The 19,003-nt window shown below is 35.8% G+C and overlaps 1 protein-coding gene across 1 annotated transcript in view; it reads left to right on the top strand.

The window, feature by feature from the left end:
• TBC1D22A (TBC1 domain family, member 22A) overlaps positions 1-19,003 on the top strand; it is a 191,850-nt gene that overhangs the window by 34,180 nt on the left and 138,667 nt on the right. Inside the window, exons 4-6 of the mRNA XM_009999458.1 lie at positions 1,767-1,823; positions 4,283-4,623; positions 5,342-5,518. Coding sequence (XP_009997760.1) covers positions 1,767-1,823; positions 4,283-4,623; positions 5,342-5,518 — 575 coding nt within the window. The remainder of the gene's footprint in view (positions 1-1,766; positions 1,824-4,282; positions 4,624-5,341; positions 5,519-19,003) is intronic.

Raw genomic sequence — 19,003 nt, 5'->3', positions numbered from 1 at the left:
GCGGGGCCCTGTCGGCCCTGTGCCCTCCGGGCGGCCCGGCCGGGCGTTCGCTGCTCGTGGGTCTGGGACTGGGAGAAGTTACGGTGTTTTTAAGTGCTGCGCAGGAAGCTGCACTTTATAAACGTATAACCGTATTTTAGTTTCTGCTTCATACTTCAAAATATCAGTTTCTGCTTTAGTTTAATAGTGGTAGTGCTGGGTTTGCGGTTGGACTTGATGATATTAAAGGTTTTTTCCAATCCAAATAATGATGTGATTGATACTCCTCTTTCTTCCTGCGGTGTGAACAACAAACTTCTTCCATTCTCAGTTACCCATAAGCACTAACTGGTAGTGGTTTTCTGTCTCTAAGGGCTAACTGTTTCAGTGCAACTTTTCTTGTCTCTCTGAACTTCTTTTTTTTTAACTTTGATGAGTTGGTGGGTAAACCACTTTTGACCCTTTTCAATTACACAAGGTCCATGAATAGTTGTAATTAATTAACTTGTGGGCAACTGCAGGTATGTGGAAAAATGAGGAACTTTACAGAATGTGCTTTGTTTTTTTGTTAATGCCTTGGAGAGGATTGCTGTTGTTGCTTTAATTTGGGTGGGTTCCCATTGTGGTCATTCATAGAGAACGTGAAGGATAAGGCAGATTCTGTCTGTGTGTCAAAATGTGGTGATAGCCTGAGCCTCATGTGAGTGTAGAGTAGGAGAACACAGAGGCTTGACTGGAGCATGTGGTGTTCAGTCACATAGAAGACTGGTGGTGGACTGACTTATTTGTTTTCATGGAATCACATAAAAATTGATGGAGGTTATAAACCACCACATTTGGGCATCTCTAATGTTAATTTTACGACTGTTAATACTGTCCCTGTAGTATAAGTCTAAACCTCTAAAAGTTTATGACTGCAGTCCTTTTGGCTTGGATTATATTTCAGGTTTACTGAAGTTGGATTTAGTTATATTTATGCCCTGGACATGGATTTTAATTTTGTGAGGAGGGCATGTTTGTCTTCTATTACATGGTTTTTAGTACATGTTAATGTTCCATATTATTTGTTCCCTTTGCAATCAGGAGTTTTATAGTAATAATTTTCATTATGAAGCGACCTGTAAATCCTGATGTGTTTTCTATGGGGTTTTTTACTCATGAGATAGTTTTATAACTAAAAGCTGGGAGGAAGCAAACTTTTAGTCTGTAGAGAGTTCTGTTATTCACACAGTCACATTCTTGCTTTTTTAAAATCTTGTTTTTGTTACTCCTATGTCTTTTATTCTTTAAAGTACCATCTTCTGCATATTTTTACGTTTCTCAGTCTTGTAATTTAGTAATGGTTAAGACATGACTGGTTGGATTTTAGGTGATAAAGGTACATGGAAGAGTCAATCTTTGCAGAGGTTTCTTTGAGAATTTTTTTGTTTGTTCAAGAGATAAATGAAGAAATCATAAACCAAAAAAGAGAATTTAAAAGGAGTATAGTTTCTTATTATGGAGTGAACTATTCTGTTGTTTTAGTTCTTGGTGAGAAAAATAAGTCAACTGAAGTTAGCCTTTGCCTTAAAAAGACCACCTGTTTGGCAAATCTGTGATCTTTATTAAGTTACTTTTTAGCACGCGCTGCAATTTCATCTTTATTATTTTTCGTGATATATGGGGTTCTTTGAAATGGGGAAACTGTTGGAACATTTTAGTCTCGTTTATTATGGACTGTGTTTAATACACAGCAAACCCTCAAATGTTTTCTTATTTTTAATGATAACTTTTTTCTTTTCCTTTAGTATCCAACATGTGTATGGAGCTCAGCATCCACCTTTTGATCCATTACTGCATGGAACGTAAGTTAATCTATTATTTAAATATTCAAGATAACTTGAGTCTCTTCTGCCTTCTCTCCTCTTCTTGGCTATAAAGCTTATGGTTAATCTTCCTTTTTCAATTTTTGTCATGATCTCGACTTCTCTGTTCTAACTTCCTTTTGTAACTTCCTGATGCTTACCGTATTTGTAAGCTATTCAGTTCTTAACTGACATAGGTTGCCAACTTTTAATATCTGTCTGCAATGCCTTATAAATTGTTAATTGTGGGGTAAATACTAACCTCAGTTTAGCAGATGAAGCTGCCAACTCAAGCATAAGTGGCTTTACAGCATATCTCTTTCTGTGGATGTACTGGCTTTATGTATCTTATCTAAAAAAGAATTGGGTCATCATAGTGTAGAAAGTTTTGAGGCAAAGATAGGTGGGAAAACAGTAGGTAGAATAGATTTTACAGTAATTTAAACATCTATTGCCTTAGATTATGATTATTAGTTGTTAGAAAAGAAGGTACATGAAAGTGGCAACATTATGTTAAACATTATTAGTAACCAAATAGCTTTCATGGTGATAATCCAAAACTAATGCAAGTGAATGATTTTCATCTCTTTATACCTGAGGTGTTTAGCAAAATGCTGCATTCTGTTGGCTTCTGCTTTTTATATTTTGCTTTATTGTTTTGTTTTTGTTTTGTTGGGGTTTTTTTAGAGAAAAGGACAGTTTGTTTTATGCTTTGTTTGGAACAGAGTTGTTTTTGGTTGGTTAGATTTCACAGCTCTTTTGAAACCAGCATTACTGTTAAAAGTTGGTCTATGTGAGAATCTTGGGAAAATTATATGACCAATGAAACGAACGTCCCAAAGTGCTAAGAACAAAAATAACGTTAGAAAGAAAAGTACTGGCTTGGAAGGAGGTAGTACTTCTAGTGGAGTTTTTCAAAAGCTGATTTGAAATGGCACAAGAAATAAATGTGTGCTAGTAAGTTTTCAGATGATACAAAGTTGACAGTAGTTGAAACATGTGACCTCAAGTACTGAAGAAAAAGGAATGGAATGAACTGGTTCAAAATACGGAGTTGTAAAGACAGATCCAGTAACAAAACTAGAAGCTTATTGCCTGAAACCATATCAGGAGAAATACTGTTTTAGACAGTGATGACGAGTTGTTCAGCCAGGGGAAGAGAGTCTAGTGGCCTTCCAATACCTGAAGGGTGTCTACAGGAAAGCTGGGAGGGACTTTTTACAAGGGCATGTAGTGATGGGGTGAGGGGTTATGGTTTAAAACTGGAAGGGGGACATTTAGATTAGACATTTGGAGGAAATTCCTCACTATGAGAGTGGTAAAGCACTGTTAATGGGTTGCCCAGGGAAGTTGTGGATGCCCCATCCCTTGAAGTGTTCAAAAGCAGGCTGGGTGGGGGTTGCAGCAACCTGGTCTAGTGGGAGGTGTCCCTGCCAATGCAGGAGCGTAGCAACTAGATGATCTTTAAGGTCCCTTCCAACCCAAAGGATTTTATGATTCTATGAAAGTGTTAGTGTTGTAGCACATGTTACGGAAGACATTCCCTGTAATGCATTTCATACATAACAAGCATTACTGACATTGTGTGAAGACTGTGAGAACTATTTCTTATTTGCAATTCTGACTGCTTTGTCTCAACACAAAGCATTAAACTATTACAGGTGGAAAGACAGGAATGATCAGAAAAGGCAATTAAGTTAATGTCAGTAACTCTTTTGATAGCAGACTAGGAAATGCATCTTAATGCCTTATTTATCTGAAATCTGAAGAGAAATGTGATTTCTCTGCTTTATTGTAACTTGAGAACAAGTGCCAACCTAGGGAGAAATACTTGGTTTATCTCTATTGCATGTTGACAGAGCGACAAAAGGTTAGGAGCTGATCAGGGTTCATTTAGACTAGTAACTAGATGAAATATCCTGCCTATCAAAAGAGCAAAGTACTGAAGCAAATACATGCTGAAGTGACTGAATGGGGAGGAATGACAGAACTAACTTTTAAGGTGTGACTTGATTTGTTTATGCTGGTGGTTGCATTACCTGATTGCTTACAAGACTTCAGAGCAGATCTGATGACCTGATTATTGCCCCTGTGCAGTTGTGCAGCAATTGTATCAAAAGGTCTGAATTATGTACAGAAATTCATGAAGCAAGAGAAGTGCAGTGTGTCCTGTAGTATTCCTTTAACTTTACGTGTTGGTCTATTTTCAGTTAGGTTTTTGGGGTTTTTCTGTTTTGTTTTTTTTTGTTTGTTTTTTTTTTAAAAACAAAGGAAGGAATCAGTGGTTCAGCCTCTATTCAAAGTTTTTACCTGCCCTTGTTATGAGACATATTCAGCTGCATGTCATCTTGGGATGTAGCAGGAGCATGAGTGGAGAGAGAGAAATCTGTTTTGGTCCTATCCATAGTGCTTTGCTTACTCCATTACCCATTCTCTAAATATTATTTGTTTTTGAACAGCTTGATAAAACCAGGTTCAAAGCCACCGACAACTCCAGTGAAACTAAAGAAAGTCAGCACCTTCCAAGAATTTGAAAGTAACACAAGTGATGCTTGGGATCTTGGAGATGATGATGATGAACTATTAGCAATAGCAGCTGAAAACTTAAATACGGAAGTGGTCATGGAAACGGCTCACAAAGTAATTCAGAATCACAGCAAGTTACAAGAACAGCATAAATTTCAGGAAGAACATCTACAGGAAGAAAAACAAGTAGAATCTGCAGAGCCGACTTCAGTTGCTTGTGGTGATAATAGGCTTGTTAAATCAGTCAGCGAAGGTCATACACCAAGTTCATCAGGTATGTTAAGAAATGGAAAAAAAAAAGTTAAATATTGAGTTAGAAGAGCTTCATTTGCCCTTTAGGATGTTAGCTCCTTCCCAGACTTTTCCTAATATCACAGAAAACTATTATTAATCAATATATTAATTAATTTGAGGGGGATACTGCATGCCATGCTAAACAGTAAAGAAACACCAGGGGTATTTCCCATGTGAGAAATAAACGGGTGAGGGAAGAATAAACTTTTGTTTTTAGCTTTAGTCTGCCCTCAGTTTGGGGATAACATTGCACTATTGTATGTATTTTAATAGTTAACTGCATCAAGATGTATGCAATTAATAGTATTCCTAGTATTGTAAAAAATTGTTATTAAAATGCTGCTATATAAAATATGTTGAAAAACTGGAGAAAACAATGTATGTGGACTGGGAAGTTAATCCTCATGTGATTTGGTGTGTGTTTTATGCATACAATTTAAAGTAACAAGTTGCAATTATTTCCTAGTCTTATTTTTTAAGCCTTGATCTCTAATTAACATGTTTTAATTGTGTAATGCTGCTTGGAGGAGGAATGCTTATCCTGCTAAATCCAAGTATGTTGAAATCCAAACATGCTATACTTGAACTTACATTTCTCCAAAGCATAATTCTATTTTAAATTTCCAAATGAAAAAGACAAGTTATTAGTAGCCTTCTCACTAGCTGAGGCCGACTGATATTTTTCTTTTTCCCTTCAGATACTGCGAATGAAAATTCTTCCATGCAGAGATCGCAGTCACTTCCACAAACTTCTTCACCTCCTTTGAGTGGAATGGCAGACTCTAATACCTCAGTTACTCCTGCATTAACTGAAAGAGAAGCGTCTCGGTTAGACAAATTTAAGCAGCTACTTGCTGGCCCCAATACAAGTCTTGGTAAGTATCTTTTATAGGAGCCATGAATTACATCTGAATACATACAAAATTTTCCTGTTGGATGAACTGTTCTGCCAGATGGTTTGGTTAGGATCTAATCCTTTCCACATTTAAAATTGATCTTGCGAAAGAAAAAGAGAATATAATGGAATGCTTGTATTCATGCTTGTAATAGGCAATTTGCATAAATCCTACTAATACATAGAGTGTCAGATGACTTCTTGTTCTTTTTTTCCTTACATTATTTCTTCCTACTGGACTAATCTCTGGAGGAAAAAAAAAAGTATAATCAGCTGTATTCAGTGTTAATGCCTGATAATGGAAGAGCATGCAGTATAATTATGATTCTCATGCTTAGAAATATGAACCTGAAAAACAATGAGGCATGGAAGTGTTGCTTCTCATCTGCACAGTGAGCTTTGTTCATGTTCACGAATTGATACAGTAGTTCTGTGTCTCATCTGAATGCTGACATGTTAATGTGAAAACAGATGTATTGTCAGACAATTTAACTGTTCCTTTTGTGTATTGGATTTTAACTGCTGAATAGTAAATACAAGTGCTGAGAGTGTGTCACAGAATCAAACAGCTTTGTATCCCAAGTGGAAATCTGGAGCAAGTAGAAATAGCACACTGCATTTGGAGAACTGACTGGTCACTTAGCAGTAGGAGTTTTTGCCAAAATAATTGATAAACAAAATGACTTAGTGTTAGACAATTCTGGAAGATATCTACAGGAAACTCTTATGGAAGGAAGCAGAAACTGCAAGTTTGCAGTTCTTGAATTCATGCTTTCCTAAGCTGTAGTTGTCATGAGACTTGTTCAATATAATATAGTCCAAGTTGTGACTTTTTAAAATTTCTGTGCTGTGTCTTGTTGTGAGGTTGGTGCCAGCAAAATAGAACTATGGAAATAATACTAACTTGATGAGACTTAGCACTTTAGTGAGTTACAGGACATTTGTATAAATGCAACTGAGGTGTTAAAGCACATATTTTATGTTAGCTTGAAAATGATAGTAAAGCATCACTTTCTATCTCATTCTAACAGATATTATGAGCTATGTGTTTGTGACTGACATGAAAACTCATAATTTGTTATAATGTTATAACAGCAGAAAACTTTGTTATGTAAGGTTATAAAGTCAGAGGGAAGACAAAGTTTTATTTTAACCTATCTATTTCATTTTTGCTGTCTAATTAGATGGGAGTACTTTCCTAGGAAATCATATTTAGGGATTAAAGTAAAATATTTTGGAAGGGAGTGAAAGAAAATTTCCACTGCTTAGGAGTGGAGTCGCCGTGACTGTGGTGAGAGTTTAGGCAATGTTATTTAAACAAACTGACTTTGTGTTGTGTTTTTTCTTTTTTCCCTGTGGAGCTTTTTAGATCTCACACAGAATTATATATATGAAATTTGAGTTTGTTGTTCTTGCATCTAATAAGCTCTCAATATTATTTCATGTAGCTATCACTAAATAATTCCTTTTTGTATCTATTTTTGTAGGAAGCTTGTTCCTTCTCTTGCTGTACTAACTGTAATGAGTACAGATTTTGAAGTTGTGTGTATTAGTCCAGTTTTGATTTTTTGATACAAATATTTTGACTTTAGTATTTGGATATATCCAGTAGTGTTTCCTCATGTAGCTCTAAATAACTTATGTTTTTCTTAGTGAAAGAAACCAACTCTATTAAAGACATGACAACTCTTGATGATCATTAAGCTAGTAGTAGTATATATAGTGGTAGTGGTCAGACTACATTATATGTCTATATTTGGGAAAGTGTGTATATGCATATGGCATCAGAATCTGGTGTGTGTGCATGTGTGTTTTGTTCCTTCGGAATAATACTGAAAATGGACTAACGTATAACTAGGTAGCAGGCTCCAGACTAAGGTTTGTAGTGAGCGAAGGAAGGGAGGGGTAGCTATTCTGTTGCAGCTGGCTTGTTCTCTATGTGCATGTAATGTTGTGGTATGTGTGGCTCTTTGTTTTGTGTTAGAACCATACTGGGTTTCATCTGTCATGATGAATTGAATTAGTGGGTAGTATTCTTGAAGACATTTTAGCAAATGTTTCTGTTAATTTCTGCATGTGTTAGTGTTTTGCTTGGAAATAGTAGCAGAGGTAAAGTATTTCTGCTGACTTTGTTTTTTTTGATATAGTTTCACATGTTGAAAGAGATTATGAGAACAGTCTCTTCAAAACTATACAACAAAGTTAATTTGTGGAACTGAAACAACATCATGCACACTTAAAACTCAAGGCTTTTCTCTTCTAATGTGAGAAATCAACATAGATTAAGAATACAAAGTAGTACAAATGATCTTGAAATCCTTTCAGTCACACTTGAATAAAGATTATTCTATAAAGACAGTTTAAAATACAATGTTAGTCTTGTATGTCAACTAGAGGTTGTGAAAGTGTGTTCTTTCACAAGAAAATTCTCAAAAAGTTGTATTGTGCATGTAAGTTTGGAAGTTAAGATTATTTTAGCCATTGAAGTCCACTGTTTTGAAGGTAGGTTTGGTGTATAGGTTGGATATTGTGAAGTGGTGGAAATAGGTGAGTTCTATTGACCTCATCAAATGACACATAGAGCAAAATAATATACTAGGTATAGTTTGTAATTGGGATATGAATCTGCTGGTAAATATTACATACATAATGACAGAACCATTCTCAAGGTTTCTGTGTACAGTTTTATCCAGCAGGTGCTTACATATACAAATAATTATTAGAGCAAGACATGATCTGAGAAAACAAATAGAAAAGCAAGAAAAAAACCCATGCCCCAGATTTTTCAGGATATAGAAGAGTTTGTAGGTTACTTAACTCTTATTAATAGAGAGCCTATTTCCATGGCTCAAAAGTGCCCTTAACTAATTTTTAACTTTCTGTAGATCTGAACTAATACACTCACTCATGTAGTCTCACTTTTTGTCTAACTAGAAAAAGCAAATAAGTATAATTTTCATTTGAGGATATGCTGGTGTAGATAATGGAGCTACCTTGTAACATTTAGTACTGTGCTCCTTGTATCCTTTCTGTTTGATTTATCTGAAAACACCGGTAAATACTTGCATTAGTCTTATTGGTGTCTGTCACATACACAGTTCTAAAATTTTAGATGCCCTGACATAGAAACAGTTCTTAATTGTAGTGAAAGGCTTTGGTGTTAAACTTTGTTTTCCTCTCACAGTAAGACCAAAAGTAGAGCTGGATGCAGTATTCCAGGTGGGGTCTCATGAGAGCCCAGCAGAGGAGGAGAATTGTCTCCCTCGATCAGCTGACCACACTTTTTTTTGATGCAGCCCAGGATATGGTTGGTTTTCTGGGCTGCAAATGCACATTGCCAGCTCATGTCCAATTTCTCATCCAACAATAACCCCAAGCTCTTCTCTGCAGGACTGCTTTTAATCCCTTCATCCCCTAACCTGTACAGCTACTGGTTATGGCCCCACCCCAGGTGCAAGACTTTGCCTTGTTGAACTTCATGAGGTTTTCCTGGGCCCACTCCTCAAGTCTATCATGGTTCTCTGAATGGCATCCTTTCCCTCTAACAAACCACCTGCAACACTTAGCTTGGTGTCATCTGCATTGGCTCTGGGTTCACTCAATCCCTCTGTCTATGCCATTGATGAACACATTAAAAAGTACTGGTCCCAGTACAGACCCTTGAGGGACACCACTTGCTACTAGTTTCCACTGGGAACTGAGCCATTGACTGTATCTCTTCAGAAGTGGCTATCCAGATAATTTCTTATCCTTCTAACAGTCCATCCATCAAACCCTTATCTGCAGTTTAATGACAAGAATGTTGTAGGGGTCTGTATCAAAGCCCCTACAGAAGATCTGTAGTTTAAATCAAACCTTCAAGTAGCAAAAAATATAGATTTGCATTGTTTTCTTTTAGCAAGGATTTGTTAATTCTGACTTGAGCAAAGATTCTCATGTGAAGTACCAACAACCACCTATCGTTATATTAAGTTCTTAATGCAAAAAAAAGACTAAGATCGAAGAGTTTAAGATCCTATTAACACACAAAATAATCTCTTTCTCTGTTCTGATAAAGGAGCCTGTACCCTAAATATTTGCTTTTTTTTTTTTTTTTGTCGAGAGCTTTGGTATTCAAGTATGACTCTACTAATGAACAGAAATGGGACACTGAACTACACAGAAGAGCCCTAGTTCTGAGGTTCTGGAATTCTTTCAGGAATTACTTGCCTATAAATAAAAGAGTTCTTATCTGCAGCATGCATAGGCAGTAAAAATGTTTATTTATGCTGAAGTCCACAGTGAGTATTCTACATTAAAACTGTTGATCTGAATACTTCTTAAGAAGAAATGTGCTCCTAGTACAGTCTTTAAAACTCCCATGTTAAACTCATGACAGTAGGTTCCTTCCAGCAAGATGTTGCATTCAGTGCTAACTGTTTTTTATAAGCAAAATTACCTTGGTAGTTACCAGGAATTGATCATTAAAAAAATGAGGCAGCATTCGCCTACAAATTGCGAAATTAATTAATAACTATTTTTTAAAATGTTGGATAAAGCTGTAGCATAGTTTAAGAGACCATACACCCCTTATTGATTTGTGGTCAGCTGTTCACATGGCATCTTTAAGCCTGAGCCATGAGGTGGACAATATGATTCAGAGGGATATTTGGTTTGGATGAGCTGGGAGAAGGAATGGTACTATATCATGACTTATTCTTGCAGAGTGTGTGTTTAGTTTTTATAAATTTTTCTTCAGTGGGCTGTCTCCCTGTCTTTCCTGATAGCATAGTGAAAGCTGAGGTTAAACAGACACTATGTGAAATCTGCATTATCTTAGTAAAAGAGATTGGGGTGAGAAGTTTAGTGATCCCTATGACAGGCATGGGCTCTCTGAGGGAGCAGCCTCACCTGCTTCCCACACCATGGTGCAGATGACACAGAAGGGGAGGGACTTAACAGGAATGTCACCAACTAGGCCATCAAGGACTTTGAATTTTCTATGGGCCCTGAAGCTTTTGAACATCAAGATTAACAATTTACATGTTGTAATAAGTAGCCCATCATGCTTGTAAGTCTGTTTGTTACCAAGTCTCAAGGAAATATAATTAATACTGTATGTTTTCTTGCCACCATGTCTTCCACTGTTAAATAAAAAATGAAGTTAGTTGCTTCACTGGCAGCAAGTTGAATTTGTGCATCCATTAAAAATTAGCATATTAATCTTTCTGCAAATGCTTTGCTATATTGTAGGAGTTAACTGTCATATCCAGAAAATGGGTTGATGCTTTATCCTCTGATTTAATCTTATTTTGATTGTGAAAAGAACCACAGATTAAATTATAGTGTGAAATTTTCATAAGATTCCCTGATGTTGCAAATACTTTCTGAAACATCAGTACAGTCTTTTAAATAAGTCTCCTTTGTAGGATGGCATTTTTCACACATGGAAACAGATTATAATCTCATTTTTTTAAATGCAGTATAGCTGGGAATTGTTTTATAATGAAGTGTGTCAGCTTCAAAATAGCTTTGAAGAATCATCCTTTGAAATTATAACTTAATAGTTCAGATTTAGAAATTGCCTAGAAGAAAGGCGGAATTGTTAATAATTTTCCTGATCGCAAGATGTAACTCAAGAATTCAATTTAAAAAATACTTACATTTTCTTGCAATCAAAGTCTTGCATTATAAATTTTTGCTATATGCAGTACTTTTTCAATATGAAAGACTAATTCCTATTAAGATGGTTTTGTTTGCCAGCCCAAGCTGGAGCAGAGGTTGATGTAAATTAAAAGTAGAACAATTGTAGCGGTTTCAGTTTGAACAGTACATGGAAGAAAGGAAATATTTATCATGTTTAAGCTATGAAAGTGTGCTTCATTTTAGTCTTGCTTTGATATTTATCTTCCAGAACTGGAAGATACTGTCTGCTTTTTATTTGACTTTCCCAAGACCAACTTTGAATACATTTGGAGGAAGTGATCCAAGAGCGGAACTGCAGCTTGTTAGGTGTATTCCATATGACATTCTTTGCCTGATCCAGTTCCTCTTTTATTCTGTACGCCATGGAATTTATCAGCAGCTTTCCTCCTAAACCGAAGATAATGAGGGAAATGATAAAAAGAAAGGAAGTCTTTGTTTTTCTTATGTGGTAAATAAGCATGCATTTTAAGCAGACTTAATTACTTGTTAATGGAGGAAGCATTCTATTCCCAGCTGTTGTGAAAAATTGCATGAATTTTTGCCTCGGTAATCTAGACACATCTTAAACTGATTTTTTCAGTTGTGCCTTTCTTGTGCTACAGTTTTTACTATGATGGACCAGTGTTAGATCGCATTTTTGACTGTAGATACTGCAGTAGTGTTTCTTTAGTCTGTTTAGTTTTGTAGGAATTTTCTCTTAATAACATGAAGTTTTAGTATTATAAGTAAACTTATGCTTTGGTTGTATGTTCGAAATGCATATGAATGTGGGTTTTTTTTTTTAAAAAGGGCTGGGGGATGGAACCCAGCTGACATTGTTCAAAAGGAAATAATCCTTACTTGGATATTCACTTAAAAACTGGATTTTTGTTGTGATTGGTCAGCAGACTTCAAAATTACTTTTTCTCCCCAAACAGGAGACATAAATACTCTGTGATTTCTAAATAAGTAGGAAAATTCTCTCCTTTAATTAGCTGGTACTGTAAGTGGTATTTCCTATTGTCTCTATTTCTGCATAGAGAGGTACCTCAGTTCTACGTGGTAAGTTCGTTGGAGATTGAATGGCTTTGAGGTAAAAATAAAAACAGTTGATGATGCACAGAAATAGAACATTGCAGAAGAACTATGAAAAGCTGTAACGCCATTTAAAATCTTCTGCTATCATAGTTGTTCTCCGTTACTTATTTTCATAATTTACATTGTTGGTTTTACTTTTTGCAGTTCTTTTTTGATGGTTTTATTAGTCTTCTGTTTGCTTCACTTTTCCAGATTTTCTATTCATTTGCTTTCTCATATCTTCTAACACCAGCCTCATCTACTTCTGCTTCTCCAGCTTTCTACAAGAAATAGCAGGCAAGGTGTACTTTCTTGCCCTTTTCTACCAAAGGTCCTGAAAAGGGTCTTGCCCTGTATTTACAGCGTTGGATTTGGCTTCATCTTCTGTTTTCTGCATGCATTCAGAGTAACTCTTTGTTCCATTGAGAAGATTAAGGGCAGTGTTTTCTTGAAAAAAAAATGTAATGAAGTGCCTAACAGAGCTATTATTCATTTGGAAACCAGTTGCTGTGGTTGCCATAGTAATAACAAGGCCTCTATTAAAGCTATTTTCTATATGTACTGGCTGTATTGTAACATGCTGTGGGGGGAGCTGCAGTTCCATGAATCTATGTTCTTGGAAGAAATTTCCAGCTTTGTATAGGTAAAATATCCAAGGAATTTATGTTATAGAAACATAAGATGTGTAAATCTAGTTTATTGTATCTATCATGGAGTTGTTCATGCAGGCCATCGCTTCATGTAGCCATTTACAGTAAGCTCAATGAAATAACACCTATATGAAAGATGAATAATGCATGCGGGGAAATTTTGAGGTACCTTAATATTTCTTCACTTATTTATTTATTTCTAGCTATTAGCATAATAAGCTTTTAGTTCCAAGAACAATACTTGTAGACTTGATTGTTTTCCCTCAGGTGTTTTGGGTGTAATGGGTATTAGCTGCAGTAATACCTCATGGGGTTAGAAATCTGGTAAATTAATGGCAAGTTTTCATTGTAGAATGCCATATGAAATATTTATGGAATATGAGGAATCTTTTAAAACTACTGCAGTAAAAGGATAGTGTCCTAAGATTTCTTTTAGAGTAATTGCTTTAAACATTTTCTTCATAGAGAAGAAATTATATCTGAATGTATTGTAGTAACCCAGATAAAACATTTTTTCCAAAATTAAATTAATTACATAAATTTGAAGCATTTACATACTGCATTGTCCCTATAGGTATCCTAACCCAACAATGTTTCAGCAAAAAATAAGTGCTGTCTCTGAAGCAGAAGTGACAGGTGGCTATTGGTAGGAAATTGAGGTATTTTTGGTCTAAAATCTATGGGGGTTTACAAATACTGTGATACTTATTGGTTACAGAATTATGTAAAATAATGAGACAACTGAAAGTCAGTAGCAATTGGAGTTCAAAGTCTTTCTTCAGAAAGTATCCTTTCAATTTGGAACAGTGTATAGAACTGGCTTTACAAATACTGCTCTTGAATCTGGCTAATTTCAGCTCTGAATCAGTAGGTTAAACTTAATTCTGTGCTTGCATTTTAGTAAGTGATCATGTCTGTGATGAGAATGTTTTACAGTTGCCCGTTTTCAAAATAATTGTTCTGTAATTTTAAGAAAATGATTATTATATTGAAACAAGAATGTTTTTTCAGTACTGTATTTGTTGAAAATGTGTCTGATTTATAGGTGGCATTAAAACTCCTTTATAGAAATCCTGTGCTGGGGAACATGTCCTCCAGTTTATAACTAGGACATCTAGTTCCTTGGGAAATCTACCAGGGGAAAGTTAGTATAATGACAATAAATTAAAATTATTCTTTGACTAGGGACAATGTAACATTTCAACCAATGACAAATAGTTTAATGGTTAATTAGATAACAAGTAGAGGACAAGTTTCAAATATAAGTGCAAGTACATTTCCCTGGTATTCTTGAAGTCTTGATTGACAAGGGATTTCTTCTGATACCTTGATTTATAATGTTGCAAACTATGGGACATATACATAGATTTTTACAATGCAGTGATTTCCAAGTTTGAAACTTTCACACCTGAACTTCTACATTGCTACATTCTATACAGTAAAAAATAATAAACTTACCCGATTTGTACCCTACACAGCAGAAATGTAGTACCTTTACATTTTTTCTTGACCATAATGTCATTCTTACCTGATTGGCTTTATTAAAAAACAAAATCTTGAATAGCCAAGGACTAATTTAGGAAAAAAGGCATGTTCATGCCATCAGGGGTATAGATATGTTGTGAATATTGAAAAAACACACCGAAAGCAAGCAACCCCTAAACAAAAAAGCTCCCCCCCAAAAAAAAAAAATAATAAAAAATTTCCAATAAAACAAACATTAAAAAATCCAACTCAGCACTTTAATAATGTAAGTTAGAATTATTGTGAAGAGGTATCAGCTTGGCCAAGACACTGTTGTGACTGAAAATAAGGGACAAGAAAGCTGTGAAGGTTGTGAGAGCATTTTTTGGAAGAAAAACTAAAATTGAGCTTTTATTTCCATACAAAATATTGTACTTACTGCTGTGTGAACAATTACAGAAGTCAGTGTAGAGGAATTCAGTGCTTAAGAAATTCTTCTGTTTTCTCCAATGCTGCATTTGGATAGATGCTTTAGGAATTCTTCCTTCAAAGTAGTATCAAGCAAATTAGATTTTGCATTCATTCTTTGCCTTAATAATTAACAATAATAGATGAGTAAAAATGTTTCAGAACTTAAATAAACCTGGACCTAGACTCTTCATTTTGACCATTGTATGCTTCTTCTGCATTTGATGTTGTCTAGACAAAGTTTTTTGATGGTTCTTTTATATTCTACTGATCTTCCTTACTAAAGATGACCTAGAGTAAGAGTAGGGTGCTTTGGTTTTAATGATCAGAGAAAGGCCCTAGTTATAGTTTCACTTGTTGGAAGTTAGGGAAAAAGCTTGTACCTTGTGTATTGACAGCAAGTAATAGGTATCAGGTTCATTAAAAATGTTATAATATATGGTATAATTTCCCTTCTTTTAGCTGTTATCCTGAGCTTTATGCTAAAATGAAGTAAAGAGCTCCAAGTTCAGGGGCTGACTGTAACAGTTGGAGCATTTTGGTATGTGTGCAGCTCCAGGACGTTAGGACCAGAATTTTATATGATATTTTAGAGTAGTTGAGGATCCTGGAATTTTGAGGGGCTGTGATGTAGGACTGCATTGAGTCTTGGTGCAGCAATGGAATTGTCACATACCTAGGGCTGCTGAGTTGTGATGGAGATTAGTTAACTCTCAGATGTGTAATCATCTGTCTTATCTAATGGTTTCTGTACTGAAAGTAATTACTGTACCACCTATGAAAGCAAAAACAAACAAAAGCCTTGAGAAAGTTTAGAAGGATCTTGTATGACATGACAACAGAGTAGGGGGGGTTATTAAGCACAACCCAAAAAATAAACTTCTGTGTTAAATAAGTAGAGTAGAACAGAATATAAATTTTCAGGCTACATTCATGGAACCACTTCTAAAAGAGAGTTGGAGAAACAATTTGAAAAAGGTAGAAAAACTAACATTAAATGCATTTTCTCAATGTATTGGGAGAAGAAGCATTGCCAAAGATTCTATAGACCCAGCAGACAATCCAGTTATAAAAAGAGCACCCAGAGAGGATGAAGCTTTAGCAGAGGAATATAAATAACTTTGATTCAGCATAGGAGAACATAGAGAAGTACTGACTCCCAAATCCTACATTATTATCTGTTCCTACAGAGGATCTGCTTCAAGTAAGTGTTTAGTTGTAAAATGAAGATGTGTTGTCCTTGGTGTACATTCTTACTTTCATGCCCAATGCTGAGGTGTTCTTCCAGAAAGACTAGTCATTTGAAACCCAGTCCCATAGTATGTATACACTATTGTTTGGTATTATGACAGAATTACCATGGTTGGAAAGGACTTCCGAGATCACAGAATCCAATGTAACAGCCCAAGTTATTCCTAATTAAGGGAAATGTATGTTAATTGCAGAACAGTGTCAGGAATGAAAACTTATTTATCTTTTGATTAGATTTGATGAAATAGAATATTCCTCCTTTGTCTTTGATTTGCAAATAATGACTCCTTAGCTCACTGAGTCCTAAAAGTAGTTTAATATTTAGCCTAGCAGTGGAGATTTCATTTCAAATAGTGCCATGATTTAAATTCTTTTTTGCCAAAACCTTTTTGCTTGGTCCTGAATATAGAAGGAAAGCTCAGCTGCATCACGGGATGAAAAGTTTAACTGGAATAAGCAATATTTCAATATTTATTTTTTTTTTTACATAGTTCCTATCTTTGGCCTTAAATGAGTTACTTAGAGTGAGTGGAATTCTTGTCCTGGATCATTTGTCACTGATTTAATCCTGTCACCCATTTCTGATTCTGACAGTAGTACCTTCTTGTTTCATGCTTTTTTTTTTTTTTTTTCATGGGTTCTTTTTAGAGATTGTTACTCATGTTTGTGCATGGATTCCTATTTGGATTGAGTTAAGGGAGAAGAAAAAGAAAAATCAGTTAAGTGAAAGATTAGAGAGTTCAAGAGGGTATAGAGTTGAGAATGAGCAATTGATATAACTTGAAAGTAATGAAAGTACCCTTAGAGTTGCAACTTCCCATCTATTTTCTGCACACACTATGCTTATTGCGTAGTTTGTAAATGGTGCGCTTGTGTGTAACAGTTGCCAAAACTTGAAGCTTAAGCAAAATGATTGTGTAAAGAAGTAATAAAATAATGCATAAGATCCATTTCCTTTCAGCCCAACTACCAGTGGCACAATAGATCAGACCCAGCAAAGCATACTTGCTCATAAATACTGCACAAGGACTGATGGGAGCAGTATGATGCACAATGGGAATTGCCTTGCTTTTGAAGGCTTGGGGCCTTTGTTGGTGTTAATCCAACACTGGAGCTTATAACCATGTCTTGAAGTGGAGGAGAAATACATATATAATCTGTAGATGTCTTTAAGGCAGATATTGTATCTGTTTTATTTTATTGAGAAACTATACAAAATACCATTTTTCTAGTATTGTTCATATTACATGCTTACTTTGCCTTTACTTGGTCACACCGATTCCTGCCTTTTTTTGACTTTTAGAATAATATAACTAGTGATACTGTTACTTATGACTAAGTGCTTGCTAGCTTTGGGATTTAGTTGACTTGGCACTGGGGTGGAATTGAAACATGCTTCAGATGTGTTAGCGCTGCAGGCAAATATCTAAGCTGCTGACTGCCGTGCTAAGAGGCTGAGCTTAACTCCTTAGGATGTGGAGAGCTACTGGTGGTAATGTGAGAAATTGCTGAATGTAGCAAACAAGAGAAGCTGACAGAAGTTATAGATAGTACCTGATGATATGCCTGGATTTTGCAAGTAGTAAAAGGGGAATTGGGTGAGAAACAATGCCATTGCATGGAGGGGAGCACTAGGACCACTTTGGAAGGTGCAGTGTTACAAGACCAACAGTGCCTAGGTAATAATTTCAGAAATACTGGATTTGGAGGTAGTTGTAGCAAAACTGGGGCCACTGATGAAAGAAGTGGAGTGGTACGTTAATTTTGGGCAGAAAAAGGAGGTAGAAAGGTGGTGGAATAGAAGATCAAGTTATAGGAAAAAAAAACCAACAAAGGTAAGAGATCTGACCAGGTGCTGTCTGGGACTATCCAGTGAGCAGCTTGTGCTTAATTATCACAACTGGAGTCTAACAATAAACTAAACCTATTAAGACTGTACAACTCAAACCTGCTTCACCTGCCTGGAGGACTGAGAAGAGAAGGGCTTTCTTGGCTGGGTGTGTGGATCATGAATCCTGTTGTTACTGGCTTAGTGCCTCTTCTAGATTTGTTGTGGAGCTACTACCATATAGCTAGATGGGTATCGAAATACCTAATTTATGGGGTCTCTGGCCATTCACTGGCAATACTGTTAGACTGGGTAGTAGTTCCTGATCTTGGCAATCACTGAGAACTTGTAATAATAGAATTGTGCATTGTCTAGTTTTGTAGACCAGAAAATTGAAATTGTGTGTAAATCAGATTAATGGATCCGTCTTCTGCTTGCTTTAAATGAGGTTGCTGTGACCTTAAACTGTAGCATATGAATTCACAAATTTACCTTTGTAATTTACCTTTGCATTTTGACTCTGTCCCTGATCTCTGCCATCTATTGTGAAGCTGGCTGTTTCTGTTCTTTGGAATGCAGAGATTTTGTTTTAACTTGGATGTCTTGTATAAATGTCTATTTAAGGCCATATATCAAAATCTTCTAAAAATGATCACTTAATACCATGATAACATAATACTTTCTGTTTGGGAATTTGTGTGTCCTTCATTCTGCTGTTCATCCTCTCCCCATCCTGAAAAGCTAGTCCCTCAAAGTTATCTCCATAAAGAACCAATCCCTGAGAGCCAAAAAGGCCATTCTAAATAGTAATGGACTCAGACTTTTGTTCAGTTTTGAATTAGGAGGCTGATTTTCATCTTTTCCTGTGTCATGGCAGAGCTGTTTGCATGCTTTTTTGTGTAATGCATATTCTTGAGTTTTCTTCAGGATCCATTTGTGGCTTTTTTTTCATTGTTCATGATATCCCATTGCTCTCTGACTTCAGAACTGCTTTTTGTTTTCAGTCCTCAGTCTATCAGCAGCCAGTCTCACTCCTGTTGCACTTAATGCATCTCTATGCCAA

The sequence above is a fragment of the Chaetura pelagica genome, unplaced genomic scaffold (assembly GCF_000747805.2).
Source record: "Chaetura pelagica isolate M959 unplaced genomic scaffold, ChaPel_1.0 scaffold15, whole genome shotgun sequence".
NCBI lineage: Eukaryota > Metazoa > Chordata > Aves > Apodiformes > Apodidae > Chaetura > Chaetura pelagica.
This window is presented reverse-complemented; position numbering and strand designations above follow the sequence as displayed.